Genomic DNA, 26,970 nt, shown 5'->3' on the forward strand with positions numbered 1-26,970 from the left:
TGGTGTCCGTCATGTAACTAAACCAGGGAAAGAACATGTCTGGGATTCTATAAATGAAGGCAGACATGTCTGAGATTCCTCCTGTGATGCCCCCCTGATTGCCCACCTTGGCTCCCTGTAATATGGAAGCTACAATCTGCTGTGCCCCATTGTGGTGCCCTGGCTTTGTTGTGGCAGCCCCATTCACAGGGAATCGATCGGGGAAACTCTCATGGCTGAAAGGACGAGGTCACCCAGTCCATGCTGGCTGGTCTTCCTCAGGGCCCCCCACTAGTTTTGCAGGGAGGGTCTATGTGACCTTTGCCTGCAGACTTCTCCTCCATGCAGTTGGGTGGAGAAGGGGGGGGGGATGTGGTGTCTAGTTGGGTGTGGAAGGGACAGAGATTTGTAGTTGGGTGGTGAGGGGCTGGTGCCTGTGTTTGGGTGGGGGAAATGGGGGGGGGGGGGGGGGTTGGGGGGTTGTCTAGTTCGGTGGGGGAAGGGGGGGGTGTGTCTAGTTGGGTGGGGTAAAGGGGGGCGGTGTCGGGTTGGGTGGGGGAAAGGGTGTGTGTCTCGTTGGGTGGGGGAAGGGGAGGTCTAGTTGGGTAGGGGCGCTGGGTGGGGTTCTGTAGTTGGGGGTGGAGTAGTATTTGATATCTAACCTGTCTATAGATGGTGTTGTGTGGAGAGAGTTGATTGGATGTGTGGATTCTGGTCACATGACTCTTCGGTCCGCTTGTCTCTCTCTGGTCACATGACTCTGCGGTCCTCGGTCCGCTCCTCTCTCTGGTCACATGACTCTGCGGTCCTCGGTCCGCTCCTCTCTCTGGTCACATGACTCTGCGGTCCTCGGTCCGCTCCTCTCTCTGGTCACATGACTCTGCGGTCCTCGGTCCGCTCCTCTCTCTGGTCTATGTTCTGTGACATAATGAAGGGAAGCTTCTCATTTCTCGTTTCTTTCTTTTTTAGGGGCTCACCAATCGCCTCAACGTGGGAGCCGTACCCGGGGTTAATTATGGACAAATCAATTTCGGCTCGGCTCAGTCTCCTTACATGCCCCTAAACCTGGGAGCGTTGTCTGCTCTGAACAATCAGCAACTAGAAGTAAGTAATAGAATCCAGTGCTTTAAGTGGGCCAAAAGAGGTGTCGGTACTCTATTAGGCGCCGGTGCTCCCCCCCCCCCCCCCAATACTGAACATGAAAATACCCTTAGAAAGTACCCTGAAAAAGAGCTACTGTAGAAAGAGCTACTGAACATAAATAAAATGTGCAAAAGGGTATTGAACAAAATGTTGTACAAAGTAAAAAGATTGATAAAATGGTATTTCCAATTGCCATCAAATTACGTTTTTTCCTGACCTACCTTGTGGCAGCAGAGCGAGGCAGGCACTGAAGTCGGCGGGCAAATGGGAGGTCTGGTCTAGCACGCGGCCTGGCTCTGCTGCTCTCACAGTAACTGACTGACTCGTCTCCACCCCCCGGGAGCAGGCTGAGCTTGACTCAAGCACGTAGCCGACGCCGCCCGCACGGCCGTGGAGACTACAACTCCCATGATAATTAGCGGCACTGTGGCGACGTCACATGACAATAACAGTCATGATTCCGTCATTCAGCGCCGCAGACGGATCGCGGACAGCCGCGGCGGCTATTGTTTCGCGGTCTGTCTGCAATACAAACAGACAACATTACTTCGGGGGGCACACAGTAAAATTGGGGGGGACGTGGCCCGCTCAGGCCCCACCCTGGAGACGCCCCTGACTACAATGCTGTAGCTAGCTCTCCGCTGCGTTCCGGTGCCAGAAACCCACGTACTGGGCGCACGGAGAGGTGCTGGTACTCTCCAGGGCCATTTTTGGAAGTGGCGGTACTGAGTACCGCCGCGTTCCGGCCCACTTAAAGCACTGATAGAATCCAAATGTCTCCATACCGCCCGTCTGGCCCTCAGTGGCAGGAAATCCTCCAAGGAGTTGGAATATTTCTGTGTAATATGTGGCTGTATACAGACAATAGAGGAGAAGGTAGTGTGCACTCTGAGCTCAATGTATACCAGGCTGGAGTAGTCCTCCCTCCCAGAATCCTTGTCGAGCACTGTACTGCCTTCCGCCACGTTCAGCTACCATTTCTGTCCTCCTCACAGGATCTCATTAACCAAGGAAGAGAGAAGGTGGTGGAAGCTACAAACAGCATTGCGTCTGCCAGGATCCAACCTCTGGAGGACATTATTGCCGGAGTGGTAAGTGATCTTCATGTCGGCTCTTTACTTCTCGTACAATATATATATGTCTGTGTCCGCTCAACATCCCATAACTTCTGCTTCCAGCGGAAGGAGAATCCCACGTTGACGGAATCCCAGGCTCAGTCGCTGGCTCTAAGCAGGCAATCCACCCAGGAGTTGGAGATCAAGAGACGCGAGGCCGTTTACAACGATGTTCTGGCCAAGCAGCAGATGGTAATTATCCCACCTTAATATCAAAACTGTGACTGGAAAATGTCTTGGCGGTCCAGTTCCCGTTGGTGCCGGCGGCCCCTGTTGGTATAGACAGTAAAGTTCCTGCAACTAACGATGGCCTAGTTCCCGTTGGTGCCGGCGGCCCCTGTTGGTATAGACAGTAAAGTTCCTGCAACTAACGATGGCCTAGTTCCCGTTGGTGCCGGCGGCCCCTGTTGTAGACGGTATAGTTCCTGCTACTACTGATGGCCTAGTTCCCATTGGTGCCGGCGGCCCCTGTTGGTATAGACGGTATAGTTCCTGCTACTACTGATGGCCTAGTTCCCGTTGGTGCCGGCGGCCCCTGTTGGTATAGACGGTATAGTTCCTGCTACTACCGATGGCTTAGTTCCCGTTGGTGCCGGCGGCCCCTGTTGGTATAGACGGTATAGTTCCTGCTACTACTGATGGCCTAGTTCCCGTTGTTGCCGGCGGCCCCTGTTGGTATAGACGGTATAGTTCCTGCTACTACCGATGGCTTAGTTCCCGTTGGTGCCGGCGGCCCCTGTTGGTATAGACGGTATAGTTCCTGCTACTACTGATGGCCTAGTTCCCGTTGGTGCCGGCGGCCCCTGTTGGTATAGACGGTATAGTTCCTGCTACTACCGATGGCTTAGTTCCCGTTGGTGCCGGCGGCCCCTGTTGGTATAGACGGTATAGTTCCTGCTACTACTGATGGCTTAGTTCCCGTTGGTGCCGGTGGCCCCTGTTGGTATAGACGGTATAGTTCCTGCTACTACCGATGGCTTAGTTCCCGTTGGTGCCGGTGGCCCCTGTTGGTTTAGGGGTATTGCTATTTTCTATAGACTGGGCTTCTTTTTGCAGACCCTTCCTATGTGATTGGTTGTGATAAAGCAATCCTTCCCGCGGAATCCCTTGGCATTGTTGATGTGATTCCTGCGCGGTTATTTCCAGTCACTTCCCGCGGAATCCCTTGGCATTGTTAATGTGATTCCTGCGCGGTTATTTCCAGTCACTTCCCGCGGAATCCCTTGGCATTGTTGATGTGATTCCTGCGCGGTTATTTCCAGTCACTTCCCGCGGAATCCCTTGGCATTGTTGATGTGATTCCTGCGCGGTTATTTCCAGTCACTTTGACCGCAGTGTAATGCCGGGATCTCATTTCTCTCGTCTTTCCTCTCCGCAGTTAATCAGCTGCGTCCAGCGAATATTGATGGGCCGACGGTTACAGCAGCAGTACAACCAGCAGCAACAGCAGCAGATCGCTTTGCAGCAACAAGCGGCATTGAGCCGGCTGATCATGCAGAAGTCTCCAAACATGATCCTTAACCCATCTAACTATCAGCAGATCGACATGCAAGGACTGTACCAAAATCTCCAGGGCCACCACCTCCAGAGAGCCCCAGCCCCTATCAGAGCGAAATCTCCGGGATCCTCCCAGGGGAAAAAAAACTGAGATTGCACTAAGACCTTTCCATGGACTCCTAATGGAAGAACCTTCATCTTCCTCCCCGTACTGTCTGTTTATCCCAGAAGCACCAACAGAAGAATGTTTGGTTTATTCCCTTCAAATGCCAAGCTGTCTCCTCTCCAAGCTTTGCCGTGTGATTGTATCAGAAGGGCCACATGAACCTCTTCTCCCAGTTTGCAGAAGAAGCCCCACCCCACCACCATTTCTCCACCCTGAGGAAGCCCCACCACCACTTCTCCACCCTGAGGGGAAGCCCCACCCCCACTTCTCCACCCTGAGGAAGCCCCACCACCATTTCTCCACCCTGAGGAAGCCCCACCCCCACCACCATTTCTCTACCCTGAGGAAGCTCCACCCTGAGGAAGCCCCACCATTTCCCCACCCTGAGGAAGCCCCACCCCCACTTCTCCACCCTGAGGAAGCCCCACTCTATCCTGAAGTCTAAACTCGTCCCTTACTGCCGCAGCAGATCTTATACAAGACCAATCTGATCTTTCAGTAGCCAATTCACTGTATATTCAGCTCTGCAGATCACAGCCCGGTGGGGGAGCTTCCATGGGTGGGCAGCCTGAATGTTCTTCTCTCTGCTTGTTCCAGGTTGGTGACTCGGAAAGCCATTGTCATGGCAGTCGGGCACCTGGAACTTTCAGAAAGAGAAGGCAATAAGGGCAGATCTAGGTCCAGCTGAAATCTGCCATCGGGTTCCCCTCCCCCACCATATCCGTATGAAAGAAAACCCCGTAGGGATAACTTGGTGAAATGTACTTTGTACCATAGAGTTCCATCCTTCCGGAGAGGTCCTGAGGAATGCTGAGTCTCATGAAATGGCGTTCCCGGGGTCCAGGCGGCTCGGCGCTCCCCCAGATCTCTCTATGATGATCACTCGGTGAAATGTTTACTGTTATCCATTTTTTCTTTCATATTGGGTGGGCCTTGCTGGTTTTTATTTATTAGGTTTTCCCCAGGACTTGTTTTCTGTAGACGTTTGGAGCGATCTGATTGGAGGGGGAAACGCATGATCCGATTCCGATAAGGGTGGATTGTGTTTCGGGAGAGGCCAGATAGGTGATCACCGGAGATTGCAGGGACTGCCTTGTATCAGGGAGCGTGCACGTTGTCCGGTATGAATAGTAAACCCCGCCCCACCCAGATGACTGGAAAGCTACGCAGGCGGCATGCCGCTCAGTGCAGCCAGTGTAGTGATCCCGCCATCTATCATGAAAAGTTGTACCTGTTGTACCCGCATCCCTGTGCCTTTGTAAATATAGTTTTCAGCTTTTTTTTTTTTCATAGTGAAGATTGTTTTTAGTTTACATTTTTACGTTGTAGTTTTGTCCGCCCGCGTACTGCGCCAGGAAGTTTCTGATTTTACGCTCATTTGAATTTGCACAGTTTATTCCACGATGAGAGTAACTTGTATATTCCACACGGCAACTGCCAGGTGTTCACCCGCAGCGCCAGGGGGGTGAAGGAGAGACCAGAGCGTGGACCACCTTCGTTCTCTGCAGAGATCGCTATGTGAATGTTAACCTTCTGCTGCTGCTGCTGGATGACAATAAATTTATTTCAGAGATTTACCGATAGAATTCTGAAGATTTCTCTGGTCGGGTCAACATGGGGACCACATTTCTGCCTTGCCCTGAATGTGTCTGGCCACCTGGGAAGGGTCCTCTCCTCCTCTGTGTGGTCTGGCCACCTGTGAAGGGTCCTCTCCTCTGTGTGGTCTGGCCACCTGGGAAGGGTCCTCTCTTCCTCTGTGTGGTCTGGCCACCTGGGAAGGGTCCTCTCCTCCTCTGTGTGGTCTGGCCACCTGGGAAGGGTCCTCTCCTCCTCTGTGTGGTCTGGCCACCTGGGAAGGGTCCTCTCCTCCGTGTGGTCTGGCCACCTGGGAAGGGTCCTCTCCTCCGTGTGGTCTGGCCACCTGGGAAGGGTCCTCTCCGTGTGGTCTGGCCACCTGGGAAGGGTCCTCTCCGTGTGGTCTGGCCACCTGGGAAGGGTCCTCTCCGTGTGGTCTGGCCACCTGGGAAGGGTCCTCTCCGTGTGGTCTGGCCACCTGGGAAGGGTCCTCTCCGTGTGGTCTGGCCACCTGGGAAGGGTCCTCTCCGTGTGGTCTGGCCACCTGGGAAGGGTCCTCTCCGTGTGGTCTGGCCACCTGGGAAGGGTCCTCTCCGTGTGGTCTGGCCACCTGGGAAGGGTCCTCTCCTCCTCGGTGTGGTCTGGCCACCTGGGGAGGGTCCACTCCTCCTCTGTGTGGTCTGGCCACCTGGAGAGGGTCCTCTCCTCCTCTGTGTGGTCTGGCCACCTGGAGAGGGTCCTCTCCTCCTCTGTGTGGTCTGGCCACCTGGAGAGGGTCCTCTCCTCCTCTGTGTGGTCTGGCCACCTGGAGAGGGTCCTCTCCTCCTCTGTGTGGTCTGGCCACCTGGAAAGGGTCCTCTCCTCCTCTGTGTGGTCTGGCCACCTGGGGAGGGTCCTCTCCTCCTCTGTGTGGTCTGGCCACCTGGGGAGGGTCCTCTCCTCTGTGTGGTCTGGCCACCTGGAAAGGGTCCTCTCCTCCTCTGTGTGGTCTGGCCACCTGGGGAGGGTCCTCTCCTCTGTGTGGTCTGGCCACCTGGGAAGGGTCCTCTCCTCCTCTGTGTGGTCTGGCCACCTAGGAATGGTCCTCTCCTCCTCTGTGTGGTCTGGCCACCTGGGAAGGGTCCTCTCCTCCTCTGTGTGGTCTGGCCACCTAGGAATGGTCCTCTCCTCCTCTGTGTGGTCTGGCCACCTGGGAAGGGTCCTCTCCTCCTCTGTGTGGTCTGGCCACCTGGGAATGGTCCTCTCCTCTGTGTGGTCTGGCCACCTGGGAAGGGTCCTCTCCTCCTCTGTGTGGTCTGGCCACCTGGGAAGGGTCCTCTCCTCCTCTGTGTGGTCTGGCCACCTGGGAAGGGTCCTCTCCTCCTCTGTGTGGTCTGGCCACCTGGGGAGGGTCCTCTCCTCCTCTGTGTGGTCTGGCCACCTGGGGAGGGTCCTCCATCGTCCTGCTGGGGTTCCAGTTCTATTCTTTTGGTACCATGAAGGGTTACATTAATGTGGAATCTGTGACCTGGAAGTGAGGACATCTGGAGTTCTGGGTGTACGGTGACCACACACTTCTGGGTCAGTCACTCCACTATTGAAGCCAGGGGATCAGCCTAGGAGTTTCAGCACAGGTTTGCTTTCCAGTCACTAGATGACCCCTTTCACACTGAGGCAGTTTTCAGGCTTTAGAAATGGCGCCTGAAAACTGCCTCCCATTCATTGCAATGAGTGCTTTCACACGGCAGGGCGGTGCGCTTGCCGGACGTTAGAAAAAGTCCTGCAAGCAGCATCTTTGGGGCGGTTTGGGAGCGCTGTATACACCGCTCCCTAAAGGCCCCTGCCCATTGCAATGAATGGGAAGCGCCGCAACATGACCTTCTTTGGGGTTAAAAGCGCCCTGCTAGCGGGTGAAAAAGCGGTGCTTAAACAGCGCTAAAGCGCCACTACAACAAGCGGAGCTTTACCACGAACGCACGGGCGGCCCCAGTGTGAAAGGGGTTCAAGGATACTTGGGGCTGAGATGTGAAAGATGAGGAGCTGACACTTCTTTTATCTTCACAAATGTGCTGACTGAGGGGGGGGAGGGACCTCGGATACATCCAGCCTGAGCGTAATCACCCCCCCCATGCGTGTAATGGGAGATCTGCAAATCTCCCCTATGCGCAGGTTAGTCCCGTATGGTCCTTGTAATGTCATCTGCATGTGTAGTGTCCGGAGGGAGACTCCCAGGCTGGGTATCCCCCCCCATGCAGCAGGTTAGTCCCGTATGGTCCGTATAATGTCATGTGTAGTGTCAGGAGGGAGACTCCCAGGCTGGGTATCCCCCCCTATGCAGCAGGTTAGTCCCGTAGGGTCCTTATAATGTCATCTGCATGTGTAGTGTCCGGAGGGAGACTCCCAGGCTGGGTATCCCCCCCCCCCCCCCCCCCCATGCAGCAGGCTAGTCCCGTAGGGTCCGTATAATGTCATCTGCATGTGTAGTGTCCGGAGGGAGACTCCCAGGCTGGGTATCCCCCCCCCCCCCCTATGCAGCAGGTTAGTCCCGTAGGGTCCTTATAATGTCATCTGCATGTGTAGTGTCCGGAGGGAGAGTCCCAGGCTGGGTATCCCCCCCCCCCCATGCAGCAGGTTAGTCCCGTAGGGTCCGTATAATGTCATCTGCATGTGTAGTGTCCGGAGGGAGACTCCCAGGCTGGGTATCCCCCCCTATGCAGCAGGTTAGTCCCGTATGGTCCTTATAATGTCATCTGCATGTGTAGTGTCCGGAGGGAGACTCCCAGGCTGGGTATGGACTGTTCTCCTGGGAAGTGCGGATATTGTGGTCCTCGTTGTCTCACAGAATACAGAAACATTTCAGTGTTTTAGGTCACAGGTTTTGGGTTTACCTCGTTGGTTCTTGTTACATTTCTTGGGTATGAGACCTTTGTAAAGAGTTAATCCTACTGCCCGGGGCCCTATCTGTGGCCCCTTGGGATCTACCCTGTACAACTTCCAGTTATATGCTAGGACCCCCCAATGTGTGTCAGAGTGTAAAGCAAACCCCAAGTTGTCTTTCCTTATTAAAGTCCCATCTATAGTATCTGTGGGGGTTGCCCTCCCAGTTTGGGGACTGTGGGGGTTGCCCTCCCTGTTTGGGGACTGGTGGGGGTTGCCCTCCCGGTTTGGGGACTGGTGGGGGTTGCCCTCCCGGTTTGGGGACTGTGGGGGTTGCCCTCCCGGTTTGGGGACTGCGGGGGTTGCCCTCCCGGTTTGGGGACTGGTGGGGGTTGCCCTCCCGGTTTGGGGACTGTGGGGGTTGCCCTCCCGGTTTGGGGACTGGTGGGGGTTGCCCACCCGGTTTGGGGACTGTGGGGGTTGCCCTCCCGGTTTGGGGACTGCGGGGGTTGCCCTCCCGGTTTTGGGACTGTGGGGGTTGCCCTCCCGGTTTGGGGACTGTGGGGGTTGCCCTCCCGGTTTGGGGACTGGTGGGCTAGTTTCCGCTGCCATCCTGTGGCCTGTGAGGTGGATGGTGTCGGGATAAAGTCCTGAGGTCATTCGGGTGGTAGTAGAGTTGTACTAGTTTCAGAGAGTCACACGATTGGATGGTACTTTGTGATGCCGGCTGTGAGACACGCCAGTAATCTGTAGATCACAGCGGTGCGCTTTTGCCGGCTCCTCTGATCGTCTTGTATAAACCATTCACGTCATTGAAGATCCTCTATAGTGGACTTGATTTACATTTTGAGGAATAGACTTTTTTTGTTTTTGTTATTGGAAGTCTCCAGATGGCGTCTGACGGAGAAGGGACTTCTCACAGGACTCTGGATTGCCGGGAGTTCACATGGACCATCATTAGGCTTCTTAGCGGCATTGTGCATTGACTAGCATCAAGCTTTAACCGATGAAAAGACTTCCCAGAAGGCTGATTTTTATGTTGTAGTTGCAGCAGCTTCCAGCACAGTTCAGACAAAGTTGCTTGTATTCCAGTTTTGCCTGCGAACTTCTTCTTGACATTTCGATGCTGTTACTTTGGATGTAAAGCATTTTTGGCTTGGTATTTGTGATCTTCTTGTACGTCTCGGTTGTATAGTCCTTTCAGTCCATCTAACCAGCTTTGCTTTTTGATTTCTTCACAAGTTACTATCGATCCTTCCTTCTCTCCTGACAGGTTTTTTTTTATGTAATATACCGAAGGACTGAAATTGTGTTTTTAATGAGCGAGGATTCAGACCTGGAACTATACTCTTGTGTTTTCACCATTGAAAGTGCTGTTTAGTAGTTGGAACTTTAAAAAAAATATATTTAATATCTCATTTAATAAAGTGACCAAAACAGTTTCCAGTCTCTCTGTGTGTGTCTCTACGTCGCGTGTTCGCATCACATGATATCCAGAGGCGGCCGGTCTGTGGATCGCAGGATGTCCATTTCTTATCACAATGTCCGTTCACTTCATAGGAATCCCAAGCACCACCACGGTGCTGAATGTGGTCCAACCTCACCGAACCAAACTGTGCCCAGAGTACTCCTGTTGGTGTATGGAGATCCCGTATGAATCCTGTGTCACACTGGTAATCCCGTCAGTGTATGGAGATCCCAGTGTAAGGCCCGTGTCGTGTCACACTGGTAATCCCGTCAGTGTATGGAGATCCCTGTGTAAGGTCCGTGTCGTGTCACACTGGTAATCCCTTCAGTGTAGTGTATGGAGATCCCTGTGTAAGGTCCGTGTCACACTGGTAATCACGTCAGTGTAGTGTATGGAGATCCCTGTGTAAGGTCCGTGTCACACTGGTAATCACGTCAGTGTAGTGTATGGAGATCCCTGTGTAAGGTCCGTGTCACACTGGTAATCCCGTCAGTGTAGTGTATGGAGATCCCTGTCTAAGGTCCGTGTCACACTGGTAATCCCGTCAGTGTAATGTATGGAGATCCCCATATAAGGTCTGTGTCACACTGGTAATCCCGTCAGTGTATGGAGATCCCCGTGTAAGGCCCGTGTCACACTGGTAATCCCGTCAGTGTAGTGTATGGAGATCCCTGTCTAAGGTTTGTGTCACACTGGTAATCCCGTCAGTGTAGTGTATGGAGATCCCTGTCTAAGGTCCGTGTCACACTGGTAATCCCGTCAGTGTATGGAGATCCCTGTGTAAGGTCTGTGTCACACTGGTAATCACGTCAGTGTAGTGTATGGAGATCCCTGTGTAAGGTCCGTGTCACACTGGTAATCCCGTCAGTGTAGTGTATGGAGATCCCTGTCTAAGGTCCGTGTCACACTGGTAATCCCGTCAGTGTAATGTATGGAGATCCCCGTGTAAGGCCCGTGTCACACTGGTAATCCCGTCAGTGTAGTGTATGGAGATCCCCGTGTAAGGCCCGTGTCACACTGGTAATCCCGTCAGTGTAGTGTATGGAGATCCCTGTGTAAGGTCCGTGTCACACTGGTAATCCCGTCGGTGTAATGTATGGAGATCCCCGTGTAAGGCCCGTGTCACACTGGTAATCCCGTCAGTGTAATGTATGGAGATCCCCATATAAGGTCCGTGTCACACTGGTAATCCCGTCAGTGTATGGAGATCCCCGTGTAAGGCCTGTCACACTGGTAATCCCATCAGTGTAGTGTATGGGGATCCCTGTGTAAGGCCTGTGTCACACTGGTAATCCCGTCAGTGTATGGAGATCCCTGTGTAAGGTCCGTGTCACACTGGTAATCCCGTCAGTGTAGTGTATGGAGATCCCTGTGTAAGGCCCGTGTCACACTGGTAATCCCATCAGTGTAGTGTATGGGGATCCCTGTGTAAGGTTCGTGTCACACTGGTAATCCCGTTAGTGTTTGGAGATCCCTGTATAAAGCCTGTGACACATTGGTAATCCCCTCGGTGTATGGAGATCCCTGTGTAAGGTCTGTGTCACACTGGCAATCCCGTCGGTGTATGGAGATCCCTGTATAAAGCCTGTGTCATGCTGGTAATCCTGTCGGTGTAGTGCAGGGGTGCCCAACCAGTGGCCCGGGGGCCACATGTGGCCCGCGGAGCCCTCTGATGTGGCCCGCGACCTCCTGCTCTGGGATGGAACAGAATATAATTGAAGTCTATTGCAAAGTGCAGAAAAGCCAAAGGTACACTGCATTGCACCCGCGGTGTGGGTAAACTGCATTGCATCAGTGTAAAAGCAACCATGGGCCCTTTTCACATGGTCAGTCCGACCCAGTTGGACCCTCCATTCACCTCTAAGGAGTGGCAGATGTAAACCGACTTGTGTCCTACCTCCAAACTGATCAGGCTGTGTCTGTGTCCGCTCTGCCATCCGCCCGCTCCACTGATTGTGGCCCGCGACCAGTTACCAAGTCGCTTAAGTGGCCCTCACACTTCAAAATGTTGGTCACCCCTGGTGTAGTGTATGGAGATCCCTGTGTAAAGCCTGTGTCACACTGGTAATCCCGTCGGTGTATGGAGATCCCCGTGTCACACTGGTAAGCACATTTTTGTGTTGTCAAGCAAATGAACATGTGTTCCTAATAAAGTTGCTGGTGAGGATCTGTGTAATAGAGAGAGAGATAGATAGATAGATATCTAACAGTATCTGACAAAAGTGAGTAGGCCCGCCCCGCCCCCCCCCCCCCCCCCCCTTTACATTTTTTTTGTAAAAAAAATGATTCTATCTTGAGAATGGCGGCCACACAAAATATTGACACTTTGGGTCCAATTTGGAAATTTTCACTTAGGGGTGTCCTGACTTTTGTTGCCAGCGGTTTAGACATTAATGGCTGTTATTTTGAGGGGACAGCAAATTTACACCGTTATACAAGCTGCACTTCTGCGTGTGTGTGTGTATATATATATCTATATAATGTGTATACACTCTATCAGCAGTTTTTCATGTTGCATGCGTTGTCATCACGGATCTTTATATTCAGATGGGAGCGATCTTTATGGCATGTATCGGTTCATTTGATGTAATCTGGGGGGGGGGGGGGGGGCGGTGGTACAATCACGGATCTTTGGTCTTTATATTCAGATGGGAGCGATATTTATGGCATGTATCGGTTCATTTGATGTAATCTGGGGGGGGGAGGGGCGGTGGTACAATCACGGATCTTTGGTCTTTATATTCAGATGGGAGCGATATTTATGGCATGTATCGGTTCATTTGATGTAATCTGGGGGGGGGAGGGGCGGTGGTACAATCACGGATCTTTGGTCTTTATATTCAGATGGGAGCGATATTTATGGCATGTATCGGTTCATTTGATGTAATCTGGGGGGGGAGGGGCGGTGGTACAATCACGGATCTTTGGTCTTTATATTCAGATGGGAGCGATATTTATGGCATGTATCGGTTCATTTGATGTAATCTGGGGGGGGGGGGGGGGGGGCGGTGGTACAATCACGGATCTTTGGTCTTTATATTCAGATGGGAGCGATATTTATGGCATGTATCGGTTCATTTGATGTAATCTGGGGGGGGGGGGGGTGGTACAATCATGGATCTTTGGTCTTTATATTCAGATGGGAGCGATATTTATGGCATGTATCGGTTCATTTGATGTAATCTGGGGGGGGGAGGGGCGGTGGTACAATCACGGATCTTTGGTCTTTATATTCAGATGGGAGCGATATTTATGGCATGTATCGGTTCATTTGATGTAATCTGGGGGGGGGAGGGGCGGTGGTACAATCACGGATCTTTGGTCTTTATATTCAGATGGGAGCGATATTTATGGCATGTATCGGTTCATTTGATGTAATCTGGGGGGGGAGGGGCGGTGGTACAATCACGGATCTTTGGTCTTTATATTCAGATGGGAGCGATATTTATGGCATGTATCGGTTCATTTGATGTAATCTGGGGGGGGGGGCGGTGGTACAATCATGGATCTTTGGTCTTTATATTCAGATGGGAGCGATATTTATGGCATGTATCGGTTCATTTGATGTAATCTGGGGGGGGAGGGGCGGTGGTACAATCACGGATCTTTGGTCTTTATATTCAGATGGGAGCGATCTTTATGGCATGTATCGGTTCATTTGATGTAATCTGGGGGGGAGGGGCGGCGGTACATTACGGCTCTGTTGACAATGGGGTCCCAACAGCTGCTGAAGTTTAGACTAGAACTCCAGACAAAATAAACGGCATTGTTTCGGCAGGCGGCCGTTCTCCTGTGTCAGTGAAAGGGAACAATATTTTCCTTTCCTGTAGTTGAGGAACGAATGTAACGAAGACGGGGCTGCCAACCTCGGGAAGCCATTCATAAATTCTCAACATTTTTCATCTTTTTTTTTATTGTCCTCCCCTCCTGAGCCCACGGTCCAGTTGCTGGCACATGTAGTAACAAAGGGGTTAAATGTGGCAATTTTGGGGTCCGGGACACGTTGCCATTCTGCGGCGTTGCATTAACGTGTGCCACGGTCGTATGGTAAATTTGCATTAAGCATTCAAATGAACGCCGGCGGTGCATTGGAATGCCATTTAAAATAAAACGCACCACGGTGCTCCGGAACAGATGGGTGTTAATGGAACCTAAAGCTTTTCCAGGATTATCGGGTTCTGTTAAAGTAGATCTAAACCCCGAGGCTGAATCCACACTGCCCATGCGAGTTTTGGGTTCAGGTCTTCCATGAGTTTGTGGATCCACCAAACCAATGTGGCGATTCGGCCGCATAAACTTATTGTAATTATCTGCCGCAAAAGCTTTTACACTGACCAGCAGGCTTGGATTTTATGTGCTTGCCCCTCAATGTAAAAGGTGGGCACAAGAGAAGCCGTAGTGGTAATTTAGGGTTAATTTTTTTGTTTTTGTTGATTGGCCCTTTTTTTTTAAGTTTGTGGCCCCAAAGCTTTGCATCCTGTTTGTTGCCGATATCTTCCATTAGATGCCATTTGTTTGAAGACCAAGAAAAACAAAACAAAGAGCAAAATAATTCCACACTCGATCACCGGAGGAAGAAAACAAGTTGGGCACACACTGGTTAGGCCTATTATCCATGATGAAATCTGGCACGTTCCTCACCATAAAGCGGCCATCTTGCGCAAGTTTTTGTGTACGATTGGGATGGTGAAGTTGGACTACCGGTCAGCAGCTGAGCTGGAGTTTATATAAGGACTTGTATTGTGTGATCCAATATAATAGGTAATTTGTTGGTCAGGAGCACCTGGACAGTGTGCTGACCCGAACTGCTGAAGGGTCAGCGAGGAAGCTGTAGAGGTCAGCCCTCTGCTCAGTCTGATGTCTCCGTCCTCCTGTCAGCCAACATTCATATAATAGAGTCCTGGTCCTGGCCCGCCCTCTCCCAGGTGGGGGCTCTAATTGTCTTGCTGTACACAGAATTACAAGGTGGGAGATATGAAGACACGTTCTGATTGGTTCCTTGCGCTGGCCCAGTCTGTGCTCGGCTACAGGTGAAGATATCAATCAAGTTCTGATATTTTCACAGATATCATTCTAGGTGTAAACCGTCTTCATGCAAAGACGAGTGATGACCGTCACCCAATCAGTCGGTGTTATCCCGATCAGGTGACAAGCAGAACTCCCAATCTCAGCATTGATCAGACTTGATAGAAAACCTTGGCTGATTCCGAGAAGGGTTAGAACCTCTGTCAGAGTCTGTGTCCCCCTGGGAAGATTTCCTGTCCAGATGACCACAAAGGAACGGAGAAGAATATATCCTACAAATCTGTTCCAGAATCAACAAAAGGGATTTAATTTCATCTCAAAGTGGAAGATAAGAAGCCCATGGAGACTGTGGCCTCTTCCTCAGAGATCCTGTATAGAGGGGGGTAATTACATGCTGGGGGCTGTTCTAAGGACAAGGACTGATAGTTATAATGGTAATAAAGATGTTCTGCTACAAACTTTTTTTTTTATAATTCACAATAATGGTAAAAGGAACAAAAGGCAGAAATCCTGAACAACAGAAAAGAATCTAGAAAGTTCTCTGACTTGCCTCATCCAGGCTGTTTGTGTTTAAAGTGGTGCAACCCCCCCCCCCCCCCCCAGAGGTTCTACCCCTTCCATTCTCTACTCATTACTGCTTCCTCCTTAGAGAGATTCTGCCGACTTCCTGTCCTGGAGGGAGGAAGAAGAAAGTCAGAAGATCTGGACCTCCATGACGAGCTCTGGCTGGAGTTGGGCTTTAAGATGCTTCTCGTTGTTGAGTTTTCTCCACTTCAATCAGATCGATTTTCCAAACCGTTTTATTGTAACAGCTGCAGAAATAAAAAACCAATCCGGGTCCAGAAATATCGGAAATCTCCTGAAATGACTGACTGTTCCCACAGTGATTTGTACGGAGCCGGCAGCTGGAAACGTGTGAATCCGACTTTCCGGAGTCCCATCACTCTTCATGGGCCAGGCTGGACCCGCGTGCCCCGGAAATGCCCCGCATCGCCCAGCAGCTGTTCCCTGTCTATGGCTTTCCTGCCAACCTTCTCATTTCCTTCCCTTCTTATCAAATTCTCCCGAACATTTAACCATTCCCTATCCAATCTACCACACAAAGTGCAACCCCTGTGTCCGAGAAATGGAGATCTTCTTCTACTACGACTTTTCACCATCCCGAATTGTACACTGACCCCTAAGTGTGAGAAGTACAGACACTTCCTGTTATATGGTGACAAAGCTCTACCCCCCCCTCATTGTGCACCTGTGTTGTCACCCGTCATATGGGCTTCCAAGGGAGACTACAAGCAGCCATTCCTACACACATTACACAGACATGGTCCACTGGTGTCACCATCAGGAAACCTGCCTGAGAAATGCAATGCAGCCATCACTGGAGTGTATAGACACATGAAGTGGCTGCAAAGGGGCTGCAGGTGATCAGCAGCACTGGGATGGAGAGATGAAAATATTTGAATGAAAAACAAAGACTGTTATTTATGACCCACGATCCACAGAGCAGACTGGATGACATTTAGTTTATTCCAATAAATCAGAGGCGATTCCACACTGAGTGAAGGAATTCGATTCACAGAAATTGACAGTCCATCCGACATGTCAGGAGCCCGGAGTCACTGCCACTTCCCACCAAGCTCCTAAAGTCCAGAGATCTCCCCCCATGAGTCCCCCAACACCGGCTCCTAAAGTCAAGTCATCTTCCCTAATCCTCCCTAATGAGTCCCCCGGCTCGTAATCTCAAGACATCCTTCCAAATCCTCCTCCATGTGTTACCTGGTACCGGCTCCTAAAGTGCAGACATCTCCCCCATGAGTCCCCCGACACCGGCTCCTAAAGTCAAGTCATCTTCCCCAATCCTCCCCCATGAGTCCCCCGGCTCGTAATCTCAAGACATCCTTCCAAATCCTTCTCCATGTGTTACCTGGTACCGGCTCCTAAAGTGCAGACATCTCCCCCATGAGTCCCCCAACACCGGCTCCTAATGTCCAGACATCTCCCCTAATCCTCCCCCATGAGTCCCCCGGCTCGTAAACTCAAGACATCTTTCCCAATCCTCCTCCATGTGTTACCTGGTACCGGCTCCTAAAGTGCAGACATTTCCCCCATGAGTCCCCCGACATCGGCTACTAAAGTCAAGTCATCTTCCCCAATCCTCCCCCATGAGTCCCCCGACACCGGCTCCTAAAGTCAAGTCATCTTCCCTAATCCTCCCCCATGAGTCCCCCGGCTCGTAAACTCAAGACATCCTTCCAAATCCTTCTCCATGTGTTACCTGGTACCGGCTCCTAAAGTGCAGACATCTCCCCCCATGAGTCCCCCAACATCGGCTCCTAAAGTCAAGTAATCTTCCCCCATGAGTCCCCCGGCACCGGCTCCTAATGTCAAGTCATCTTCCCCAATCCTCCCCCATGAGTCCCCCGGCACCACCTCGTAAAGTCAAGACATCTTTCCCAATCCTCCTCCATGTGTTACCTGGTACCGGCTCCTAAAGTCCAGAGATCTCCCCCCATGAGTCCCCCAACATCGGCTCCTAAAGTCAAGTCATCTTCCCTAATCCTCCCCCATGAGTCCCCCGGCTCGTAAACTCAAGACATCTTTCCAAATCCTTCCCCATGTGTTACCTGGTACCGGCTTCTGAAGTACAGACATCTCCCCCATGAGTCCCCCGACACCGGCTCTTAAAGTCAAGTCATCTTCCCCAATCCTCCCCCATGAGTCCCCCGACACCGGCTCCTAATGTCAAGTCATCTTCCCCAATCCTCCCCCATGAGTCCCCCGGCACCGGCTCCTGATTTCAAGTCATCTTCCCCAATCCTCCCCCATGAGTCCCCCGGCACCGCCTCGTAAAGTCAAGTCATCTTTCCCAATCCTCCTCCATGTGTTACCTGGTACCAGCTCCTAAAGTGCAGAAATCTCCCCAATCCTCCTCCTTGAGTCCCCCGGCACTGGCTCCTAAAGTCCAGACATCTTTCCCAATCCTCCTCCATGTGTTACCTGGTACCGGCTCCTAAGGTCCAGACATCTCCCCCAATCCTCCATGAGTCCCCCGGCACCACCTTGTAAAGTCAAGACATCTTTCCCAATCCTCCTCCATGTGTTACCTGGTACCGGCTCCTAAAGTGCAGACATCTCCCCAATCCTCCATCATGAGTCCCCCAGCACCGGCTCCTAAAGTCCAGACATCTCCCCATTCCTCCATCATGAGTCCCCTGACACTGGCTCCCAATGTCCAGACATCTCCCCCATGAGTTACCTGGTACCGGCTCCCAATGTCCAGACATCTCCCCCATGAGTTACCTGGTACCGGCTCCCAATGTCCAGACATCTCCCCCAATCCTCCTCCATGAGTCCCCCGGCACTGGCTCCTAAAGTGCAGACATCTCCCCCAATCCTCCTCCATGAGTCCCCCGGCACCACCTTGTAAAGTCAAGACATCTTTCCCAATCCTCCTCCATGTGTTACCTGGTACCAGCTCCCAAAGTCCAGACATCTCCCCAATCCTCCATCATGAGTCCCCTGACACTGGCTCCCAAAGTCCAGACATCTCCCCCATGAGTTACCTGGTATCGGCTCCCAATGTCCAGACATCTCCCCCATGAGTCCCCTGACACTGGCTCCCAATGTCCAGACATCTCCCCCATGAGTTACCTGGTACCGGCTCCCAATGTCCAGACATCTCCCCCATGAGTTACCTGGTACCGGCTCCCAATGTCCAGACATCTCCCCCATGAGTTACCTGGTATCGGCTCCCAATGTCCAGACATCTCCCCCATGAGTTACCTGGTACCGGCTCCCAATGTCCAGACATCTCCCCCATGAGTTACCTGGTACCGGCTCCTAAAGTCCAGACATCTCCCCCATGAGTCCCCTGACACTGGCTCTCAATGTCCAGACATCTTCCCCCATGAGTTACCTGGTACCGGCTCCTAAAGTCCAGACATCTCACCCATATGACCCCCGACACCGACTACTAAATTTCAGAAATCTCTCCCCCATGAGTCCCCTGACATCGCTTCTCGGCCTTTTGGCTAAGATCAAGTGTAGTATCTGTTCTTATCAGTTGCCAATAGGTGGTGCTAAGCTGACTGTCCCCGGTACCCTGTGGCAGGGGGAAAGGGATGGCAGTCGGCGGACGCTAAGCCTGTTGGTGTGGAGGTGGAAGCCTTCTGATTTGGACAGAGAGGCATGAGGTCGAAGCCAAGAGGCCGGGTCCCTGGCCGTTGGCCTGGATTTGGTGGTAACTGCCCCAGTCAGTTGTTCTGGAGGGAACCCTTGCTTCTCCTTTAACCGGGATGGAGCGGGTAGTACTTCCAGAATGTGATTAGATGGGAGAGATAGGGGTTGTGGGTAGAGTCTGCGTCAGTAGGCTCTCCCCAACCTCTTCTCCCACCTTCCTGGCTGGGAAGGGTGCTGCCGGTCCGGACCGGGGGCTAGGGACCGTTGAAAAGCCTGTGGAGATTGTGCCCCTGGAGTGGCAGTCCAGGGGTGCCATACATTGCACGAGTGTTTGAGGGGCACTCATCGTGTGGCACCTTCAGGTCACTGATCTCCACAACACACTTTTCACACCTGCCGCTTGGGCCGGGCTTTTTGGCTAGGACCAGTGGAATTTTTATCCTGGCCGGAGGGCCGGCCAATGTATTTCACATTGGTCACTTTCCTCACCTTCCCATCTTCCTTTTCCCCACTTTCTTTTATTATTTTTCCCCGTGTGTTGTTTTGTTTGTCACTTTTTGTGTGGTGCTTGCACTTTATGTGTGGCGAGTAGGGTGCTGGTCCTCGGGCCGGTCTCTGAAAGTCTTGGGAGTTGGTGGACTCGGCCTTCTGGTTAGGTCCACCGGCTCTCATGGGGTCTCCCTTCGGGGGAGCCTCACCGAGGAGGGTTCTGTTTCGGCAGTCCCTCTGAGGATGTTGGGTCCTTGTGGCTTCGGCTGCTTGGACCAAGATGGGTCCATATGGCTTCGGCTGTATGGACCACAGTAACTCTTTTCCCTGTCAGGAGCCTAACGCCCCGGGGGATCAGAGACGGGTCCTTTTCGGAGGACCACTGACGTTTGCACCCGTCGCAGTTTTTTGTGATGTCACTCTTTATGTGTGTGCACATTTTTCCCTGCACCGGGTGGAGTTTTTGGGTTGTGTTTTGCACGCCACAGGCTTTTCAACAGAAAAAAAAAAAAAATGAGTCCCCTGACACCGCCTCCTAAAGTCCAGACATCTCCCCATGACCCCCCGTTACCGACTCCTCACATGGAGCCTCTCCCTGGCCTTGGCATTCCCAGGCTACAAAACTGGGCAACTGTCCACCCTCCCTCTGCCCAGGGCCCCATCCACACCTAATTATAGGGGGCACATTGCTCCACCCACTGACATCACCGGGGGAGTGGTCTCTGTAAGGTGCTGACACCTGCTTACAGACAGGACAGGAGGAAAAAAGATAGTGCCGTTTGTCCAGTGATCTCTATGAGAGGTAATAAACACTTGGAAGGTGTCACGCGGATACATTACCCAGCATGCCGCACTGATCTCAGCACAATATATTTGATGACAGGTCCACTTTACATACTTTGTATACAGAGTATCATTTCATAGTCCACAATGTGTACATTTCATCGTCCTGGAAGATTGGCAAGTTCTCATTAACCCTTATGTGACATAAGTCCTCTCCTCTTGTCCTGGGGATAGGAGGGTTAAACCGGAGAGAGGGCCTACACGGCGTTCTATGATTAGCGCTCTACAACGGTGGGACGCATCTTTGATTTACGAGGAAATAATCGCCAACAAGGAGATTTGCTGTTCAGCCTTTTAAAGTCTAAAGTGATTTCCTGAAGAGTAACTCACCAGAAAGGTTCCCGCAAATCCAGAAAATGTCATTAAAGTCCCACCGCCCCTCCCCCACCTTGCCTGGAAATCAACAGACGCCTTTGGTTATGGGAAGGGCTCATGCCTGGCCGGCGGTCCCCAACATGGCCGATTTCAAAGGGTCATACGACCAATGGCTTGCCACAATGTAACGTTATCCTTCCAAATCCCTGACTTGAGTTCTGTGTACAGCGGGGGAGGGGACAACTTCTGTCTGCTTTGTATTTCTATATGTGACCCCACTGCAGAAATGTTCCCCATTTCCTGTCCCAGTGACACGCATACATAAAATGGGGGCGTTGTGGTCACCAGGAAAACACTGTCCGAGGTTTTACCCCCCCCCCTTTTTCCGAAAAAAGTTCCACCACTTATTATGAGGCTCCAGTCACTGAGCCTTTGCCTAGGCTGAGATGATGTCACCAGTCTGCTGCAGGCAGGAGGAAGCATTTCCTCAGTCTCCCCTCCCCCAGTGATCAGACTGTAGCATGTAACCAGGTAAATCAGAACAATCCATACATTTCCAGAGATGTTTCTTCTATTGAATTTATCTGCCGGGGGAGGGGGTGCCCTGCAGTTTCCTGAGCATGGAGGGGGTTAATCAGAGAGGATGCTGGGAAATTGTCGGCCTCATTTCTCAGATAATAGGGGTCTGTTCCTGGTGGAAATGAAGGGTAACCTCTAATAACTGATCCACTTATCTGGCCTTGGAGATCACAGGAGAGGACAATGTCTGTCTATTCCCCCGAGGCTCCTCATTGGGTATCCAGAACCCGGGTACAAGGCCCGTAGCCAACATTTGACACTCCTACCCAGGAAGGACATTGGAGTCTGGAATCCTTCATGCCGGATCTAGAGCTGGGCCACAACCCATCTCATGGTGAATAGGAGGAGGGCGATCAATTGGAAATCTTCTGCCACATGATGAAAGCTCATATTTACTAAACCATTCCTGCTTTTAGGCTGCTTAGTCGTGGCTCTGATTATTTCTGCCCCAGAGATCAGTGGAACTGCTGTGCCATTTGGGGCCTGAGTCTACGAACAGGGGCTAAAGCAGTACAAGTCCCCTCAGGCAGATGGACAATGCTTGCTGAGGGACCTAATGGGTGGGGAGGGACATACTGGGAGGTGAAGGACCTAATGGGTGGTATGGGACGTACTGGGTGGTGAAGGACCTACTGGGAGGTGAGGGACATACTGGGTGGGGAGGGACCTACTGGGTGATGAAGGACGTACTGGGTGGTGAAGGACCTACTGGGTGGGGAGGGACGTACTGGGTGGTGAAGGACCTAATGGGTGGTATGGGACGTACTGGGTGGTGAAGGACCTACTGGGAGGTGAGGGACGTACTGGGTGGGGAGGGACCTACTGGGTGATGAAGGACGTACTGGGTGGTGAGGGACGTACTGGGTGGTGAAGGACCTAATGGGTGGGGAGGGACGTACTGGGTGGTGAAGGACCTAATGGGTGGTGAAGGACCTAATGGGTGGGGAGGGACGTACTGGGTGGTGAAGGACCTACTGGGTGGGGAGGGACGTACTAGGTGGTGAAGGACCTACTGGGTGGGGAGGGACGTACTGGGTGGTGAAGGACTTAATGGGTGGTGAGGGACGTACTGGGTGGTGAAGGACCTACAGGGTGGGGAGGGACGTACTGGGTGGTGAAGGACCTACTGGGTGGGGAGGGACGTACTGGGTGGTGAAGAAACTGAGTGGTGAAGGACCCAATGAGTTTGCCAGGGGGGTTGTGCCACTTGCTTCACTCTGTGCATCACAAGTTGTTGAAGAGCAAGCACTCTACCAAGAGTTAAAGGGCCCCAACACCGGCAGCACTGTAGCGAATCCTCCACTGGCTAGAGCAGCCTTTCTCAACCAGTGTGCCGCGGCACACTGGTGTGCCGTCAGAGGTTCTCAGGTGTGCCGCGGGGTCAGTGGAGAGAAGGCTGTCAGATAAGCCTGCTCTCCTGCCGAACTGTGAGAAGCTCTGTCGGCTTCAAAATAGAAAATAAAGTGCATAGGAGTGTGCTGTGCTCTCTGCTTCCCCCTAGAGTGCAGTACCCGGCTCAATAAGGAATCTGGAAAGGTACTGAGCTAGAAGCTAGATTAATTTTAAAATGGCTTTATACATGTGCCTGTGTGTGTGTCTGCACATGTGAGTGCATGTATGTATGTATGTGTGTGTGTGTGTGTGTGTGCATGTAGGTATGTGTGTGTGTAAACATGTGTGTATGTGTGTGTAAGCATGTGTGTAAGCATGTGTGTATGCGTGCGTAAAGTGAAAAAAAGTGGTATATAAATCCATAATTTTTTTTTTTTCCACATTATTTTTCTATATGAGTGGGTATTGTAGCGCTGTACTCCTTTGTATTATGTATTGCTTTGAGGTTTTTGTGCTTAACTTTAGTGCTAGCTGCTTCATTTATTTAATTTATTTTTTCAACATATGATACACAATCATTTTTTATTTTCACTAATTTCCTTTAGCGCTGCGTCAGCCTTAGGGCTTTTCTCTTTTCTCTTGTGTAAGCGTGTGTCTGTATGTATGTGTGTATGTTACTTTTAATCCTGACCCCCCCCCCCCCCCCCCATTCCTGTACCATCAGAATGGCTTTTGTAGGGCTTGTTTGATAGCAGCATGGACTGCTGCTCCTCTGAAAAGCAATCCATGCACAGATCGCTTTTCAGAGGCATTTGACAGGCGGTAAAAAGGCATTATGTTGCTTCCTCACCACCTGTTTTAGGCCCGTAAATGCAGCATCACTACACCGCAACCGTGCAATGCACACAGTTGCGGAGTAGTTGCAGTGCAGCCCTATTCACCCTCGGTATACCTCCAGTTGCAGCCACAGCATGTAAACACCCTCAGCTGCTGCCTCTGCAGCTAAAGGTGGAGAAGTTGGGGGTGGTAAAAACAGCTCAACCATGTGGTTTTACCGCCCCTATGACATGTGAACAAGTCCTTGGTTCACATCTGTGTAGCTGCATGTAGGGCAGTCCATTATTTCCGTACCCACAAAATGCAGGGAAACAAGTCCCCAAACTTTTTTTTTTAAATTGCACTGCAGCAAAAGCACCCCACATTTTCCAATCTGTGGGGGTACCATTAAGAATTAATGGTACCCCTAAAGAGCAGAGCATTTGTCTGTGAGCACGATTTTGCCCGTGTTCTGCGACACACCGTAATGTGAACCAAGCCTTGGACTGGGGTGCCTCAAGACTGAAAATACTTTTTAAGGGTGCCCCGACTAGAAAAAGGTTGAGAAACACTGGGCTAGAGGGTTAGGTAGACCCCCCCACACACTTCAGTTCCTGCTGTCACCTTTACCTGGACAGGAAGTGGGAGGTTCTTCTTGTCCTTGGCCGCATTCGCTCAGGATGGTCTCTAGGGGGCGGGTCTATGATACTCTGGGCTTAGCGGAAGTAGTTGAATGATGCTGGCTGTCATTCAATGTGGAAGCCATGCTGGAACAAGGAGAAGGGTGTGGAGGCAGCACTGGAGAGGGAAGAGGGTAAGCAATGCTTGTCAAGGATTGTGAAGGGGGCCCATATACTGCAGGGGGCCCATAAACTGGAGGGGGTCTATATACGGCAGGGGGCCCATATATTCTGGAGGGGGTCCATATACTAGAGGGGGCCCATATATTCTGGAGGGGGGCCCATAAACTGGAGGGGGTCTATATACGGCAGGGGGCCCATATACTGATAGGGGGGCCATATATTCTGGAGGGGGTCCATATACTGCAGGGGGCCCATATACTGCAGGGGGCCCATATATTCTGGAGGGGGTCCATATACTAGAGGGGGCCCATATATTCTGGAGGGGGCCCATATACTAGAGGGGGCCCATATATTCTGGAGGGGGCCCATATACTGGAGATATCACAAAGCTGGACATGGACCAATGAAACATACAAGTCTAGCTGAACCCCAGCCCCCGCTGGCCGCTATTGGCTCAGCAGTTTCTCGCTGACAGACATGAAAGAGAAGTAAATAAATCACTTTTCTTCTCGGATTCGGTTGCCATGGTGACGGTCAAACAACAAAAAATAAAGAGATTAGATCTTTGATTTCTGCAGAGATTCTCCTTCCCTTCCAGAGATCCCACCCCTTTTTACCGGGCGTGAGTCACGTGATCCAACGTTCTGAATTGTGCCCCAGGCTGGCGCAGTCTGCGTGTGACGCGGCGGGCCAGGGGTTAAGGGTGGCACAGCTGGTGGGAGACGCAGATTGTGGCGGCTGGCCAGACCCTCTGAAGACAAACCTCGCTCCTGCTAAGAGCTGTGAAGGGCGATTAAATGCAGCTGCCGCCCCCCTTTCAGCTGCCGCTCATCATTTACCCTTTCCGTACCTCCCCCGTTCAAAGTGTCCCGATTTATAGCATCCAACAGCTGGAGGGCCGCCAGACCCCTGACCAATGACCCATCCACACCCGCTCTAGACTCCATCCACGCACGCACCGAATTCACAAAGCACTCGCTGGTAAAGATGCGCTGGGTTTCCTCGGAGTAAGCCGGTGTAGGTGGAAGTGGGCGTGAGCCATGCTAATGAGGCGTGACCCCATGCAAATGATAGGCCAAGCGTCATAGAAGTACTTAAAATGAACGGCGCATGCGCAGTCCCGTGGACGCATACCAGTGCGCATGCTCAGAATCACGTCGGAACTACTCCCTAAGATACGCCTGATCACTGCCTACGGCGTGAACGTAACCTACGCCCCATTCACGTACAACGTAAAATATGACGGCTGTTCCCTGGTCCATACCTTTGCATGAGTTGCGCCTCCTATATGGGGAATAACTTTACGCCGGATGTACGACTTACGCAAACCGCGTATATTATGCGCCGGGCGCAACTACGTTCGTGAATCGACGTATCTCCCTCATTTCCATATTTGAATAGAAAATCAATGGGAGTGGCAAATGCGGCCAGCGTAAATATGCGCCCACGCTACGCCGGCATAGGAAAGTTACGTCGGTGGGATGAAGCCTATTTTTAGGCGTATCTCAGATTGTGGGCACGGCGCACAGATACGACGGCGCATATTTACACTTACGTGGCGTATCTCGAGATACGTCGGGGTAAGTGCTTTGTGAATCCGGGGCGATTTCTTTAGATAAAGGGAAGGTTAGACCCCCTGTGAGATTTTTATTTCTGTGTTCTGTCTGCGGGGAATGTTTGAGACCCGCTTCACACAAAATTTCCAAACATCCAATTCACTTAGCAGGAGATTGTCTCTCTATGGAGCCGGATCACACATCTCTGGAGCGGATCACACATCTCTGGAGCGGATCACACATCTCTGGAGCGGATCACACATCTCTGGAGCGGATCACACTTCTCCGGAGCGGATCACACATCTCCGGAGCGGCTCACACATCTCCGGAGCGGATCACACATCTCCGGAGCGGCTCACACATCTCTGGAGCGGATCACACATCTCCGGAGCGGCTCACACATCTCCGGAGCGGCTCACACATCTCCGGAGCGGCTCACACATCTCCGGAGCGGCTCACACATCTCTGGAGCGGCTCACACATCTCCGGAGCGGATCACACATCTCCGGAGCGGCTCACACATCTCCGGAGCGGATCACACATCTCTGGAGCGGCTCACACATCTCTGGAGCGGCTCACACATCTCTGGAGCGGATCACACATCTCTGGAGCGGATCACACATCTCTGGAGCGGCTCACACATCTCTGGAGCGGCTCACACATCTCTGGAGCGGATCACACATCTCCGGAGCGGATCACACATCTCCGGAGCGGCTCACACATCTCCGGAGCGGATCACACATCTGGAGCGGATCACACATCTCCGGAGCGGATCACACATCTCCGGAGCGGCTCACACATCTCCGGAGCGGATCACACATCTCTGGAGCGGATCACACATCTCTGGAGCGGATCACACATCTCTGGAGCGGATCACACATCTCTGGAGCGGCTCACACATCTCTGGAGCGGATCACACATCTCTGGAGCGGATCACACATCTCTGGAGCGGATCACACATCTCTGGAGCGGCTCACACATCTCGGGAGCGGATCACACATCTCTGGAGCGGCTCACACATCTCTGGAGCGGATCACACATCTCTGGAGCGGATCACACATCTCCGGAGCGGCTCACACATCTCCGGAAGAAAGCTCACACATCTCTGGAGCGGATCACACATCTCTGGAGCGGCTCGCACATCTCTGGAGCGGATCACACATCTCCGGAGCGGATCACACATTTCTGGAGCGGCTCACACATCTCCGGAGCGGATCACACATCTCTGGAGCGG

General features: G+C 52.1%; 2 protein-coding genes, 1 long non-coding RNA gene and 1 pseudogene across 4 annotated transcripts in view; all 4 read left to right on the top strand.

The window, feature by feature from the left end:
• Positions 1–4,697, top strand: part of ATRX (ATRX chromatin remodeler) — a 104,482-nt gene extending 99,785 nt beyond the window's left edge. Inside the window, exons 24-27 of the mRNA XM_040334400.1 lie at positions 949–1,083; positions 2,118–2,213; positions 2,301–2,429; positions 3,616–4,697. Coding sequence (XP_040190334.1) covers positions 949–1,083; positions 2,118–2,213; positions 2,301–2,429; positions 3,616–3,885 — 630 coding nt within the window. The 3' untranslated portion in view covers positions 3,886–4,697. The remainder of the gene's footprint in view (positions 1–948; positions 1,084–2,117; positions 2,214–2,300; positions 2,430–3,615) is intronic.
• A 588-nt stretch (positions 4,698–5,285) lies between these two features.
• Positions 5,286–7,294, top strand: LOC120921900 (basic proline-rich protein-like). 2 transcript variants are annotated; one of them, XM_040334402.1, is made up of 2 exons: positions 5,286–6,615; positions 6,730–7,294. In XM_040334402.1, exons 1-2 carry the CDS (start codon positions 5,515–5,517, stop codon positions 6,952–6,954), a joined length of 1,326 nt encoding a protein of 441 aa, XP_040190336.1. In that variant the 5' UTR covers positions 5,286–5,514; the 3' UTR covers positions 6,955–7,294. The 2 variants fall into 2 exon arrangements, with proteins under 2 accessions (XP_040190336.1, XP_040190337.1); XM_040334403.1 differs by having other exon boundaries at positions 5,286–6,348.
• A 23-nt stretch (positions 7,295–7,317) lies between these two features.
• On the top strand, positions 7,318–7,886 carry LOC120921902. Its single transcript, XR_005745012.1, has 2 exons — positions 7,318–7,623; positions 7,796–7,886. It is a non-coding gene; the product is annotated as an uncharacterized LOC120921902 (long non-coding RNA).
• A 10,949-nt stretch (positions 7,887–18,835) lies between these two features.
• Positions 18,836–18,966, top strand: LOC120921905 (annotated as a pseudogene).
• Positions 18,967–26,970: the final 8,004 nt, after the last annotated feature.

Source organism: Rana temporaria (genome assembly GCF_905171775.1).
Source record: "Rana temporaria chromosome 9 unlocalized genomic scaffold, aRanTem1.1 chr9a, whole genome shotgun sequence".
NCBI classification, from domain to species: domain Eukaryota; kingdom Metazoa; phylum Chordata; class Amphibia; order Anura; family Ranidae; genus Rana; species Rana temporaria.

What these genes read in the sequence shown, in the direction of transcription:
- LOC120921900 (XM_040334402.1), top strand. Translation starts at nt 5,515, where the DNA reads ATGGGGACCACATTTCTGCCTTGCCCTGAATGTGTCTGGCCACCTGGG. An exon ending in GTCCTCTCCTCCTCTGTGTG is followed by an intron (nt 6,616 to 6,729) that starts GTCTGGCCACCT and finishes CTCCTCTGTGTG; the next exon opens with GTCTGGCCACCTGGGAAGGG.